At 43.0% G+C, this 13,693-nt stretch overlaps 1 protein-coding gene across 2 annotated transcripts in view; it reads right to left on the bottom strand.

Annotated features, from left to right (window-relative positions):
• ruvbl1 (RuvB-like AAA ATPase 1) overlaps positions 1-13,693 on the bottom strand; it is a 76,738-nt gene that overhangs the window by 57,833 nt on the left and 5,212 nt on the right. For both annotated transcript variants that reach the window (XM_087994061.1, XM_043707584.2), the window contains exons 2-3: positions 6,112-6,198; positions 1,609-1,741 (exon numbers count right to left, since the gene is read on the bottom strand). In XM_087994061.1, the coding sequence (XP_087850187.1) occupies positions 1,609-1,741; positions 6,112-6,159 (181 nt within the window). In that variant the 5' untranslated portion in view covers positions 6,160-6,198. The remainder of the gene's footprint in view (positions 1-1,608; positions 1,742-6,111; positions 6,199-13,693) is intronic.

The raw sequence follows: 13,693 nt of genomic DNA, 5'->3' as shown, positions 1-13,693 counted from the left end.
AACACCTCTTCTCTACATACCTTAAAGCCGTCCATTCTACTTAATTGTGACTCAGTATTCACATCGGCAACAATGTCCTGTTCCTGAGTGAATACTGACGAAAAGAATTCATTCAGTGTCTCCACAATCTCTTCAGCCTCCACACGCAACTTCCCACTACTATCCTTGACTGGACCTATTTCTACCCTAGTCATTCTTTTATTCCTGACATACCTATAGAAAGCCTTAGGGTTTTCCCTAATCCTACCAACTAAGGACCTTCCATACAGAAGACTACAAATTAGAAGATGTGATGATCATATGTTAGTGCTCTAATTAAATAACACCTTAAACAAAACATGCAGCATCCATCTCCAAGAAATGAGTAAAGCATTCAAAAGACCACCTAGAGAAGTAACAGGACGCTAATCCTCAGCAAGAAAAAGAACTGAAGAAAACTGGTCATTTCAGACTGGAAAGGAGGTAGAACATAGAACAGCACAGTAACATTCCCTTCAACCCACAATGTTGTACTGAACATGGCGCCAAATTAAACAAATCCCTTCTGCCTGCCCTTGGTCCATATCCCTCCTTGATAGAACTGTACAGCAGAAGAGTCAGAGAGGTGATCTCAAAGTTATGTTATATTAGAAATGTATTCTTCATTCAAGAGGTGAGCAATGTAGAATAAACTCCAATTAAAGAAGTGGAGGTAGAACCTTAGGAGTAATCTAAGAAACTGGTAACTGCTACAAATAAAGTTGTTGGAGGAAAAGGGGTGCCTTTAAACCTCTCTGTGAATGATTCAAGTAACCATGTGTCCCATCCACAAACTCTCATCTCTTTTATAGCTAGTTAACTAGTGAATTGTCACAATATTTTCTGTGCCTCTAACATTACACTGTCAATTGCTTTTTCTGCAAACTTTTAACCATCTTACTCTGGAATTTGGGCCCACTGGCTCCCTGCTCATGTATTTATTACATTCCATGTGAGGTAATTAAGCCTGAATTACTCACTTTCTTCTCACGTTTGAGTTTGTTTCTGAGTTAATGATAAATAATCAGCAGTCAGTAGAGTGTAGGCAAATAGTTGGCAAGGAATTAAAACATACATAACCAACTTAAAACTCATTGAGATCATTCATAACATTCAGCAATTCAAAACACCATACACATATTATATTACAAACAAATCCCTTCTGCCTGCCCTTGGTCCATATCCCTCCTTGATAGAACTGTACAGCAGAAGAGTCAGAGAGGTGCAGGGCAAACTAAAGATGCACTTGGTTGCAACATCCACGAGCCATTTTTGCCTTTAAGATTAAATACATGAAATGGAATTAAAGGATTAAATTTCGCTCTCCAGGGATTTCCTGAGCACCTAAGCGACTCAGAAACAGACCAAGAACAATGATTCATAGCAGTAGTATAGTGCTAAGCAGTACAGTACTACAGATTTTTAAACCAAACAGTTCAGCCACTGTTCTTTGGAACTCGCCCTAAAATTAGAGCTATTCTAAATTATATAACTTCCTACAAAAAAACTGCCAGAATTTAGTGCTATACTAACAGTTTTTTGACGGTTACAAGGTGCAAACAAAGAAATGCTTTAAAATATTCTACTCACCAATTGCTCGCCTGAAGTTTTCCATTAATACTTCAGTTTTCTTGATTTCAGTCGAATAAACTTCACTTCCCACCATGGGACAAAATGGGACTTTGTTTCCCAGCTCCTGTGCAATGGCCAGAGCTAAGGCCGTCTACAGCAATGAAAATAAAGCACATTCACTGAACACTCTTGTTCAGCATTAAAGAGGAAGGAGGCTAGGAGAGCAAATTAAACAATTTTATATTAAAAAAGGTTATTAAACCTTAACCAACGTTTTGAAAAACACAGAGTCCAATGTCTCAGTGGGACAGTCCAATGTCTCAGTGGGACAGTGCAAACAGTAATTCTCTCAAATGCTGGACTTCCTAATGAGAAAAGTTTATAAAATATGAATTAGGAAGAGTAATGCTACTTAACCCCTTGAACCTTTTCTGCCTCTTCACATGGTCATGATGTATCTGATTACACCAGGCCTGGCTATGAGGTGTGATTTTTTGCAGCGCGGAGGAAATCATCATGGAGGAGATCAAGTCAGTGTGTGATTGTGAGAGAGACGAGCATCCCAAGATGTCTGACAATGAGACTGGGAGTAGGAAGCCCGGAGTGGCCAGAGAGCAGGAGCAAGCAGCTTGAAGCAGTGGCAGGAGCATGAACGGGCTGTACAGCAGCAAGAGCAGGCAGACCGAGGCAGCTGCTGGTGAGAGAGAGTGTAGGAAGCCTGGGGCAGCTGTTGGCAGGAGCAGGCTGCAAAGCTAGGAGAGCAGGTGACCTGGGACAGCAATCGGGGAGTTCGAGCCCAGCATGGCTAGGCACTTATGGACTGTGGTGCTGAACTTTCAACGGTGTTTCTTTGTTTTCTACGTTTTAGTAAGAAAGACTGTAATGTTTGAGTTTTTAACCTTTTACCCAAGAATCTGTACCTAGGTATCTTTGTACCTAAAATGGTGCCGTAAGTGGCAACTTGTAAACTTTCACTGCACTTATGTGGGTACATGCAACACTAATTCTAATAACTTTTTACTCCCTTTTTTCTGAAGGATCAATTGCTGCTTTAAAAATATGCAAAGACTCCGTTCCCACCTTTTTTTTGAGGGAGTTCTAAAGACTCATGATACTCAGAAAGTGGCTGGCTTAAATGGGTGGTACCTTATTTTTAAACAATGACCTGTAGTTCTAGATCCTCCCACAAGACAACTCCTCAGGATCTTCTACGTTTCAAACAAGTTATTTCTTACTTGTCTAAATTCCAGCAGATGTAAGTGTAGTCTGTCCAAACTTTCCTCATAAGAAAACGAGCACGTTCCAGGTATTAGTCGAATAAAGCTGAAAACTACTTCTAATGCACTTCCATGCTTCCTCTAGCTGTGGTCTCAAAAATGCCCTGTGCAGCTGAAGCAAAACTGAATTCTTTTGTATTCAATCCTCCTTGCAATAATCAACAATCAATAACAATAACATTGAGGAGGAATTCTTGATGTATATGGGATGGCTTTCTGGATCAGTACATTGAGGAACTAGAAAACAGACTGAGTATTATGTAATGAGAAAGGAATAATTGGCAATCTAGCCACGCAATGCACCTCGGAAAAAGTGATCATTACATGATGAATAAAATATAAAAACGACATTGTTAATTTTGAGACCAGGGCCCTGAATTTAAATAATGTAAACTATAATAGTCTGAGATACGAGCTGGCGACAATAAATTGTGAAGCATTACTTAAAAGGATGATAGTGGACAGGCAATGGCCAACACGTGAAGAGTGCAGATGAACTACAATTATTCACTCCTGTCTGGCACAAAAACAAGCCTGGAAAGGTGGCCTGATAATGGCTAACAAGGAAAATTAGAGTTAATATCACATCCAAGAAAGCATGGTACAAATTGGACAAAAAAGCAGCACACTTTAGGATTGGAGCAGTTAAGATTTGAACAGAAAATTATAAAGGGATTAAGAGGGGAGAATACAGGACAAAGGTAAGTTCCCAGGGAACAGAAAAACCGATTATAAAAGCAGATATACAACAATGTGAAGAGAAAAAGATCTGCATAGACAAATGTAGGTCCCTTACATTCAGAAATGGGAAATTTTAATAAGCAAGAAATGGCATACTATTTAAATACATATTAAAAATTGAAACAACTGTGGATGCTAGAAATCAGAAATAAAAACAGAAATTGCTGGAAAAGCTCAGCTGACGTGGCAGCATCTGTGCAGAGAAATCAGTGTTAATGTTTTGGGTCCAGTGACCCTTCAACAGAACTTTCTCAGTTCTGGCACCTGATTGCTGCTTCCAAGAGCTTGCAAAACATGAAATGAAAGAAACATCACTGCCTGTTCACCAATAACATACACCCTGCCCTCGTAGTGCCAACATTCTCTTGCCACCTGATCCCCTCCACTGTCTCCAAATTGTCATGGCTGCTTGTCTGACCTTTACACTGGGCAATACTAGTCAGCAAGCCTATCTGCAACAAAATATGATATCTGACATGTGACTGCAAATACATTTACCATTATAAAGGCATCTTTAATCCAACAATATTTGCAACAATCTATTAAACAGGAAAGAAATCACAGAATTATTAACACTATTCACAACGTAACTAATTATTGAAATAGAAGCTGGGGACTACAGGAAAATTTAACAGCAAGATTAGGGAATTCAAGTGATGAGATTTAAATGGATCAATGATCATTATTCTTGACTTCCTAAGTTTGTGAAATAACTGCAGAGACCGCTATCCCTTCATCAAATCAGTCTTTATTTACATGATTTGGAGATGCCGGTGTTGGACTGGGGTGTACAAAGTTAAAAATCACACAACACCAGGTTACAGTCCAACAGGTTTAATTGGAAGCACACTAGCTTTCGGAGCGACGCTCCTTCATCAGGTGATTGTCGCTCCGAAAGCTAGTGTGCTTCCAATTAAACCTGTTGGACTATAACCTGGTGTTGTGATTTTTAACTTTATTTACATGTACACTGTACATGGCTGTAGCCAGCCAACTCAGAATCAGTCCCTAAAATGAGGAGACTCAGAATCTCCTGTTTTTTTATTTTATTAAACAGTACGAAATATAGTTAACAATAAACAGAAAGCAGTTCATTAAAACCAACATATACAGTGGAAAGGGCAGCAAAGCCAAACCCCATCATTCAACCAGTTTTCAGGGAAATGAGGACAAATCTCAAATCCCATTTCCGTTCAGCACAAAGTAACAAACAAGGACAAGACAGTGCAATCAAATCAGAAACAGTACATAGAACACAGACCCAATATTGCTAAAAAAAAGAAACCAGTCTGCACCACATACTGATCAGATCATCCTTGGCTAGCCTTCCTGCAGGACAGTCGTCAGCCTTCCAGTCTCCGGCCACCCTGCGTACTGACCGACCCTCCCCAGGCCTGCTTTGCTCCATGCTGGTCATCGACCACTCAGCTCCTAGTTGCCCTGTATACTGACCGGACTACCCCAGGCCACTTTCGTACAAGCTGAATGTTGGCCTTCCGGTCTCCAGCCACCATGCGTACTGACTGACCCTCCCCAGCCCACTTTCCCCCACGCCAGTCATCGACCCTCCAACTCTCAGCTGCCCCACGTACTAGTCTCCTGTTTATGTCTGTCAGCCAAGGCTCCCTGATTGGCCCAGGTTAACAACCCCAATCAAGGAGCTCAGCCCATAAAGTCCACCTACACTATAGTTTAGAAAGTAGAATAAAAATACTTGGACAAATATGGCGCCTTTACAGAGAAACTAGGTAAATGCATTAACAAGAAAGGAATAGAAGGATATGCAGACAGGGCAAGATGAAGTGTGATGGGAGGGGAAAATCATGTGCAGCATGAATATGGCATAGATGAATTGGGCCAAGAAGCCCATTTCTCAGCTAGAAGTTCTATAAAATATTGTTAGAACATAGGCACAATGGTCTAAATATGCACTATTGGAGATTAAACAGCAAGGTAAGAACAGGTTATAATTTGTGATTCGCTTCTAACATCCTGCCAACCAAAACCGACCCTTTTATGCCTACTCTGTTTCCTGTTAGCCAGCCAATCTTCTCTCCATGCCAATATGTTAATTCCTCACAATGAGCTTTTATTTTCCACAATACTCTTGGATGTTGTATATTATGAAAGGTTTTCTATAAATCACGAGTATAGTATATCCGTGGGTTCTCCTTTATCCGCAGCACATGTTGCTTCTTCAAAGAAATCTAATAAATGAGTAAAATATGTGTGTCACTGGCAGCAATTTCAATTCACTATGGGCAAGATATGCAGCAGGCACGAGCCAGCTTAATTCTTGATTCAACATGAATTGAATTTAGAAATGAAAATTGTACATTTTTCAACTGGATTAACTCCAGAAGAAGCAAATGCATGGAACTAAATGTATGCCAATTTGGAGAGGTCTCTCACTTATAGAATTAAACGGCAGTGAAGAGGAGGGAGGTGGCCAACCCCTTTAGCATTTCAAACATAGTTAACACCGAGCCAATTGGCAATTTACCTTGCCAGTTCCTGGGGGTCCAGCCAACAATACAGCCCTGCCAGCCATTTTCTTACTTCTAATCAGTTCCACTATAATTCCACAAGCCTAAAGAAAACATGAGAGAAAGGACAAAGTCAATACTTTAAATTAGGACCATACCATGCCCATCACTTCCTAAGCTAAAAAGAAATTATAACCAATGTCAATTTTCCCCTCACATTAATGATTTGTATATTCTCTATTCTAAACTTGAGAGTTTGTCGGACCTCAGTCACACATTAGTTAAAATTGATTCTATGTGATTCGTGTCACCTTTTAAAGAAAGGCGAAGGTAAACTATTAATAAATAAATTTAAATAATTAAAGACATTCTCAAGAAGATAAAATGGGAAATGTCATGTCTTAGTACATAGAACTTTATTAAAACATCAAAGACATAGAGAGTCACCAAAAGGCTAATGCAGTGCTGGTTGCATGATTTTAACTTTGTTCATCCCAGTCCAACATCAGCACCTCCACATCATGGCCTTTACATTGGAGGAGTCGAAAAGTGAGGCACTGGAAAAGCACAGCCTGTCAGACAGCATCCGAGGAGAAGAAGAATCGACGTTTTGGACATAAGCCCTTCAACAGGAAAAGGGCTTTCGGGCTTATGCCCGAAACGTTGATTCTCCTTCTCCTCGGATGCTGTCTGTCCGGCTGTGCTTTTCCAGTGCCTCACTTTTCGTCTCTGATCTCCAGCATCTGCAGTTCTCACTTTCTCCTCCTTTACATGAGAGGAGTAGAATCACTGAATCAAACAAAGTAGAAAATTCTGAAACTTCATCCACAGTAAGTCAAATGGTGTGCAGGCCTACTCAGGCCAACGAAGCAGCAATGATATGATTGTTTTATAGAGACTAATTGAAACTTTATTGCTGGAACAGCACAGCAGGTCAGGCAGCATCCAGGGAACAGGAGATTCGACGTTTCGGGCACAGGCCCTTCTTCAGGAATGGCCTGTGCCCGAAACGTCGAATCTCCTGTTCCCTGGATGCTGCCTGACCTGCTGTGCTGTTCCAGCAATAAAGTTTCAACTTTGATCTCCAGCATCTGCAGACCTCACTTTCTCCTTTTATAGAGACGACCAAACAAGCATAAAATTTACTCCTGAATGGCATTGATTAATTACACATATCTGGGACTTCAGATGAGACACCATGTGCAGCCTGACAGCAGACCACAATGGGAGATGCCAATTGGCTAGAAGAGGCAAATTCAAGTCTTAGTTTGGAAACACTCCTGTCAAAAGCTCCTTGTAGGTCAGGAAAAGTAGGAGGACCAGCATCAGTATTTGTATTTCCCGAGCACCTTTATGCTTCAATCTCTCTTCACTGTTTAAAGTTGTCACAAACATACCAGCTGCTGAGCAGCAAATATAAGGCTGCATTTGAAAATCACCAATTTCATCCATGTCCCCCGGCAAAACAAAAAATGCTTGACCTTGTGCCCTGGGATTCCAGACCGTGACCTTCATTTTGAGGAGGGAGGAAATGTGGGGGAGTGGGGAAAAAAAGGGAAGCAGATGGAGGGGAAGAAAAGTAGGGGATGGAGACAATGTGGAGTGGAGATGGGGAGTCCGAAGGACGAGGAGTGGGGAGTGGGGAGGTGCGGAAAAGTGGGAAGGTGAGGCGAGTCGGGGTGAGGACATGGGAGGAGTTGAGGGAGTTAACGAGGGGCAAATAGAGGGATTAAGGAAGGGGAAATGTGGGAGTGGGGAAGGGGGGTGCAAACTGGGGAAGGGTTAGACAAAGATGAGCCAGTGGACATGATCTATTTGGATTTCCAGAAGGTCTTTGATAAGGTGCTGCACCGAAGGCTGCTAAATCAGATAAGAACCATGAAGTAAGGATCATGGATAGAGGGTTGGACGACAGGGAGAAAGCGGAGAGTAGGGATGAAGGAGTCTTTTTCAAGATGGCAGCTGATGACTAGTAAGTTCTGCAGTGGACTAGGGGACAACTATTCACACTATGCATTAAGAATCAGGATGAAGGAACTGAAAATATTGTTGCTAAGTTTCCAGATGAGACAAAGTTAGGTGGAAGGATCGGTAGTGTTGAGAAAGTGGCAAGGCTGCAGAAGGACTTGGGCAGACTACAAGAGTGGGCAAAGAAGTGGCAGGTGGAATACAATGTGGAAAAGCGTGAGGTTATGCACTTTGGCAGGAAGAAACTATGTTTTCAAAATGGGGAAAGGCTTTGCAAATCTGAACCACAAAGGACTTGGGAGTCCTAGTTCAGGATTCTCTTAAGGTTAACATGTAGGTTCAGTTGGCAGATACGAAAGCAAATGAAATTTTAGCATTCATTTCAAGAAAGCTAGAATACAAGAGCAGGGATGTTAAGTTACAATATTTAAAAGGCATCTGGATGGATATATATGAACAGCAAGGGTTTAGAGGGATATGGACCAAATGCTGGTAAATGGGATTAGATTAATTTAGGATATGTGTTTAGCATATGTTGAAGGGTCTGTTTCCATGCTGTACATCTCGACAGACCATACTTGGAATATTGTGAGCAGTTTTGGGACCCGTAGCTAAACAAGGACATGCTGGCATTGAAGGAGGTCTAGTGGAAGTTTATGAGAATTATAACGAAAGAACTGCAGATGTTGGAAATCAGAAATTGCTGGAAAAACTCAGCAGGCCTGGCAGCATCTGTGGAGAGAAAGCAGAATTAATATCTTCAGAGATCTGAAGAAGGATCACTGGACTCAAATGTTAACTCTGCTTTCCCACATCAGGTGCTGCCAAACCTGCTGAGTTTTTGCAGCAATTTCTGATTTTTATTTTACAAAAATAATCAGAGGGATGAAGGTCTTGTCAGGTGAGGAGTGGTTGAGGTCACTGGGGCTGTACTGAATGAAATTAGAAGGATTGGGGGGGGGGGTGGTCTGATTGAAACTTTCAAAAAACTAAGAGGTCTGGATAAAGTGGATGTGGAGAAGATATTTCCACTAGTAGGAAACACTTGTTCCTGAGGGTCCAGCCTCAGAGCCAAGGGGAACCCTTTTGAACTGAGATTGAGGGAATTTCTTCAGCGAGAGGGCAGTGAATCTGTGGAACTCAGAACTGTATTCCTATAAGTTGTAGGAGTACAAGTAGGCCATCCAGAGTCAAAACGGGTGGCGCTGGAAAAGCACAGCAGATCAGGCAGCATCTGAGGAGCAGGAGAATCAGTGTTTTCGGCACATGCCCTTCATCAGGGAGGTGTGGGGGACTGAGAGATAAATAGAAGGGTTGTGGGAAGGGCAGGAAGGTAGCTGGGAAGGCAATAGGTAGATGGAGTTGGGGGTGATAAGTCAAAGAGAAGAGTGCAGATAGGTGGGAAGGAGGATGGACAGGTTGGACAGTTCAAGAGGGCAGTGCAGAGTTGGAGGATCAGACCTGAAATAAGGTTTGGGGAGGGGAGATAAGGAAACTGGTGAGGTCGATGTTGATGCCGTGTGGTTGAAGGGTCCCAAGGTGGAACACGAAGCCCAGGACTTGCATGTCCTTGGGGGAAGTTGAAGTGGTCATCCACAGGGTAATGGGGTTGGTGAGTGCGGGTGTCCCAGAGATGTTCCCTGAAACATTCCACAAGTTGGCGTCCTGTCTCCCCAACTCATCCTTCCACTCCACCAAGAACATGCAAGTCAATAGACAATAGGTGCAGGAGTAGGCCATTCTGCCCTTCAAGCCTGCACCACCTTTCAATATGATCATGGCTGATCATCCTTAATCAGTATCATGTTCCTGCCTTATCTCCATAACCCTTGATTCCACTATCCTTGAGAGCTCTATCCAACTCTTTCTTAAATGAATCCAGAGACTGGGCCTCCACTGCCCTCTGGGGAAGAGCATTCCACACAGCCACCACTCTCTGGGTGAAGAAGTTTCTCGTCATCTCTGTCCTAAATGGTCTACCCCCTATTTGTAAGCTGTGTCCTCTGATTCGGCACTTACCCATCAGCGGAAACATGTTTCCTGCAGCCAGAATGTCCAATCCTTTAATAATCTTATATGTCTCAATCAGATCCCCTCTCAGTCTTCTAAACTCAAGGGTATACAAGACCAGTTGCTCCAGTCTTTCAGTGTAAGGTAATCCTGCCATTCCAGGAATTGACCTCGTGAACCTACGCTGCACTCCCTCAATAGCCAGAATGTCTTTCCTCAAATTTGGAGACCAGAACTGCACACAGTACTCCAGGTGTGGTCTCACCAGGGCCCTGTACAGCTGCAGAAGAATCCCTTTGCTTCTATACTCAATCCCTCTTGTTATGAAGGCCAGCATGCTATAAGCCTTCTTCACTACCTGCTGGGCCTGCATGCTTACCTTCATTGACTGGTGTACAAGAACACCCAGATCTCTCTGCACTGCCCCTTTGCCTAAATTGATTCCATTTAGGTAGTAATCTGCCTTCCTGTTTTTGCCACCAAAGTGGATAACCATACACTTATCCACATTAAACTGCATCTGCCATGCATCTGACCACTCACCTAACTTGTCCAGGTCACCCTGTAATCTCCTAACATCCTCATCACATTTCACCCTGCCACCCAGCAAATCATCAGCAAATTTGCTAATGTTATTACTAATACCATCTTCTAGATCATTAACATATTGTAAAAAGCTGCGGTCCCAGCACTGATCCCTGCAGTACCCCACTGGTCACTGCCTGCCATTCCAAAATGGAGCCGTTTATCACTACTCTTTATTTCCTATCAGCCAACCAACTTTCAATCCAAGTTAGTACTTTGCCCCCAATACCATGCGCTCTAATTTTGCTCACTAACCACCTATGTGGGACTTTATCAAAAGCTTTCTGAAAGTCCAGGTACACTACTGGATATCCTTCGTCCATCTTCAGAGTTACATCCTCAAAAAATTCCAGAAAATTAGTCAAGCATGATTTTCCCCTTCATAAATACATGCTGACTCTGACCTATCCTGTTACTACTATCCAGATGTGTCGTAATTTCATCCTTTATAATAGACTCCAGCATCTTTCCCACCACTGAGGTCAGACTAACTGGTCTATAATTTCCTGCTTTCTCTCTCCCACCTTTCTTAAAAAGTGGTATAACATTAGCCACCCTCCAATCTGCAGGAACTGATCTCGAATCTATCGAACTCTGGAAAATAATCACCAACGCATCCACGATTTCTTGAGCCACCTCCTTCAGTACCTTGGGATGTAGACCATCAGGCCCCGGGGACTTATCAACCTTCAGACCTAACAGTGTCTCCAACCCCAATTCCTGGCAAATATAAACTCCATTCAGTTCAGGTCCTTCAGCCACTGTTACCTACAGATCTGAAGTACCAATTCAATTCTTCTGCCATTTCTTTGTTCCCCGTAATATATTCCCCTGTTTGTGTCTTCAAGGGCCTAATTTTAGTCTTAATCATTTTTTTCCCTTTCACATACCTAAAAAAACTTTTACTATCCTCCTTTATATTATTGGCCAGTTTACCTTCGTACCTCATTTTTTCTCTGCGTATTTCCTTCTCAGTAATCCTCTGTTGTTCTTTAAAAGCTTCCCAGTCCTCTGTTTTCCCACTCGTCTTTGCTCTGTTATACATTTTCTCTTTTGACTTTATATGTTTCTTTACTTCCCTCATCAGCCACGGTCACCCCTGCCTCCTCCAAGGATCTTTCTTCCTTTTTGGAATGAACTGATCCTGCAACTTCTGCATTATACCCAGAAATATCTGCCATTGTTCCTCCACTGTCATCCCTGCTAAGGTACTGAACCATTGACGTTTGGCCAGCTCCTCCCTCATAGCTCCATAGTTCCCTTTATTCAACTGAAAAATTGTCACTTCCGATTGTACCCTCTCGCTCTCAAATTGCAGATTGAAGCTTATTGTATTATGGTCACTACTTCCCAATGGCTCCTTCACTTCGAGGTCCCTGACCAATTCTGGTTCGTTGCACAATACCAGATCCAGAATTGCCTTCTCCCGGGTCGGCTCCAGCACCAGCTGTTCTAAAAATCCATCTCTGAGGCACTCCACAAAGTCTCTTTCTGGAGGTCCAATACCATCCTGATTCTCCCAGTCTACCTGCATGTTAAAATCCCCCATATCAACTGTAGTAACATCTTTGCGACAGGCCAATTTCAGCTCCTGATTCAACTGACATCCAACATCCAGACTACTGTTTGGGGGCTTGTAGATAACTCCCAAGAGGGTCTTTTTTATCTTTAGTATTTCTCAGCTCTATCCACACTGACTCTACATCCCCTGACTCTAGGTCCCCCCGCGCAAGGGACGAAATATTATCCCTTACCAACAGGGCCACCCCACCCCCTCTGCCCGTCAGTCTGTCCTTACGATAGCACGTGTAGCCCTGAAGATTCATTTCCCAGGCCCTGTCCACTTGAAGCCACATCTCAGTTATCCCCACAATATCGTATCTGCCAATTTCCAAAAGAGCCTCAAGCTCATCCATCTTATTTCTAATGCTTCGTGCATTTATGTATAGTATTTTTAATTTGTTACTGCCCTCACCCTTCCCATCAACTCCTATTTCACTCAACCTTACGGCATGATCCCTTTCTGAGTTTTCTGCCTCATTGATACAGTTGTCTTTCTTGACTTCCCTTGTTCTAACTTTCCCTCCAATTTCCTTCTTAAATATCCAGTTTGTCCCCTCCCCTCCGCTACTTAGTTTAAATGTAGCGGTGTTGCAGTAGAAAACCTGCCTGCCAGAATGCTGGTCCCCAACCTATTAAGGTGCAAACCGTCTCTCTTGTAGAATTTATGCTTACCACAAAACATACCCCAGTGATCCAAGAATTTAAATCCTTGCTTCCTGCACCAGTTCCCCAGCCACACGTTCAAGTCCATTATTTCCCTGTTTCTGGCCTCACAAGCCGGAGGAACTGGAAGCAAACTGGAGATAACCACCCTGGACGTCCTGCTTTTCAGCCTGCTTCCTAGTTCTCCGAAGTCCCGCTGTAGTATGTTCCTCCTCTTCTTCCCGACATCATTTGTGCCGACATGTACCACCACCTCTGGCTCTTCACCTTCGTCCTTGAGGATTTCCTGCACTCTGTCCGTGATGTCTTTCACCCTGGCACCAGGAAGGCAACACACAATCCTTAAATCCCGTCTGCTGCCACAAAAACCCCGGTCAGTTCCTCTCACGATGGAGTCCCCTATTACCACGACTCTGTGCGATGTCCGACTCTTCTGCTCTGTCTCCACGCCAACCTTTGATTGACAGACCTGACCACCTCACGGACTGGCAGTGTCATCTGTCTCTACGGTTTCCAAAAGATTCAACTTGTTCCTGACAGGTACTTCCCCCGGGGTCTCTTGCACTTGTCTCCTCTCTGCCTTCCTCATCGTCTGCTCTCTTCTGGTACGATTGGTGTAATAACCTCGCTGAAGGTCTTATCCAGAAAGATCTCGTTCTCTCGGATGAGCCTAAGGTCCTCAAGTTCTTTCATCAGTGCTGCAATATGCTCTGTCAGTAGCTGAACGTGCACACACTTTCCACACTTATACGAGCCAGACACACCAGTGTCATTGATCTCCCACATCAAGCATGTAGCACACTGAACCAG

The sequence above is a fragment of the Chiloscyllium plagiosum genome, unplaced genomic scaffold (genome assembly GCF_037043375.1).
Source record: "Chiloscyllium plagiosum isolate Xiang-an unplaced genomic scaffold, Cpla_swu_hap1 HiC_scaffold_14, whole genome shotgun sequence".
Taxonomy (NCBI): domain Eukaryota; kingdom Metazoa; phylum Chordata; class Chondrichthyes; order Orectolobiformes; family Hemiscylliidae; genus Chiloscyllium; species Chiloscyllium plagiosum.
The sequence above is the reverse complement of the archived record's forward strand: the minus strand, read 5'-3'. Positions and strand labels throughout refer to the sequence as shown.